Source organism: Nicotiana tomentosiformis, chromosome 11 (genome assembly GCF_000390325.3).
Source record: "Nicotiana tomentosiformis chromosome 11, ASM39032v3, whole genome shotgun sequence".
In the NCBI taxonomy this organism is placed as follows: domain Eukaryota; kingdom Viridiplantae; phylum Streptophyta; class Magnoliopsida; order Solanales; family Solanaceae; genus Nicotiana; species Nicotiana tomentosiformis.
The window spans coordinates 2,735,239-2,736,500 of record NC_090822.1 but is presented as its reverse complement, the minus strand read 5'-3'; the positions used below and the strand labels follow the sequence as shown (position 1 = coordinate 2,736,500).

Below are 1,262 nucleotides of genomic sequence, written 5' to 3'. Positions count from 1 at the left end.
TAATATATAAGTTACACCGAAAATTTTATGGCTGTCCAAACGCTCCGCTCCACCCAATCTGAAAATAATTAATGGAAGAAGTCGTCGACAGTCAATTGTGTCAAATCCACGTCAAGTTAAGATTTAGTAAATTTAAAATAAAATACGATACTCCCACTATTGAATACTATTGACTATTCTTCCAAAGTTCCAAAACCCAACCTCTTTCTTTAAAAGTAAAGTTATATAATAGGTCCACATTCCACTTCCACCATTCCTTTCAAATTCCATAACCTCCCAAAACAATCCAAATATCCAAAGAGAAAAAAGAAACAAAAATGCCCGCCGGAGAAAATTCCAACCATATTTCTCAAGAACCGAACGGTCTATTTCTTCTTGCCAGCGTTTTCGTCAATTCCATAAAAAATTTCTTTTCTACCAAAAAACTTTCTTTTTACATTTTTGCTTTCATTTCATTTCCACTCTCTTTTTTCCTCTTCTTATTTTCTTTTGTAACTTACCCTTTAAAAAATAGCATTCAACATCTTGAAGAACTCTCACTTTTTTCACCTATACTAGTGGAGTCCGGACATGTGTTAGAAGAAGCAAATAAAGAAGCTAAGTCTTTGCTTTTCTTGAAAGTTTTATTTTTCTTTCCTACTTTTTTACTGTCTTTTTTTACTGCAATTGCTGCGGTAAATGTTACGTTTTCCGTTTCTTCGAACGGAAAACCTACTGTTTTAGCGGTTTTTACCACAGTAAAAACGGCTTGGAAACGGGTTTTGGTTACTACAATGTGTGTTTACGCTACTATGTTAGCTTGTACTGTTGTCCCGGGGATGCTGATAGCATTTTTCAAGACCTACCCGTTTATTCAGGTGGTTATTGTGGTTCTCGGGTCGGGTTTGGAGCTCCATTTGATGGCGGTTACGAGCTTGGCGCTTGTGGTTTCGGTTAATGAAGGGAAGAACGGGTTTGATGCTATCCGGGTCGGGTCTGGTTTGATGGAGGGGAAACGGGTATGTGGGTGGGTTTTATCCGGGTTGTTTGTTTTGTTTTCGGGTTTTGTTCGTGGGATGATGGAGATGTCGATGAACGGTTGGGATTTCGTGAGAGTTGAATCGACGGTTGTGATTAAATTGTTGTTAGATAATGTGGTTTGGATATTTTTATATGCTTTGGTGGTTCAATGGAGCTTTATTGTGACAACTGTTTTTTACTTTGATCTTAAGAAAAGAGATTCTATTAAAAGTGATAGAAATAGTGAGATTAGTTTAATTTGA

The 1,262-nt window shown here is 36.8% G+C and overlaps 1 protein-coding gene across 1 annotated transcript; it reads left to right on the top strand.

Annotated features, from left to right (window-relative positions):
- The first annotated feature begins 773 nt into the window (after positions 1-773).
- LOC138900862 (uncharacterized) lies at positions 774-1,262 on the top strand. Its single transcript, XM_070188498.1, has one exon. It carries the CDS (start codon positions 774-776, stop codon positions 1,260-1,262), a length of 489 nt encoding a protein of 162 aa, XP_070044599.1.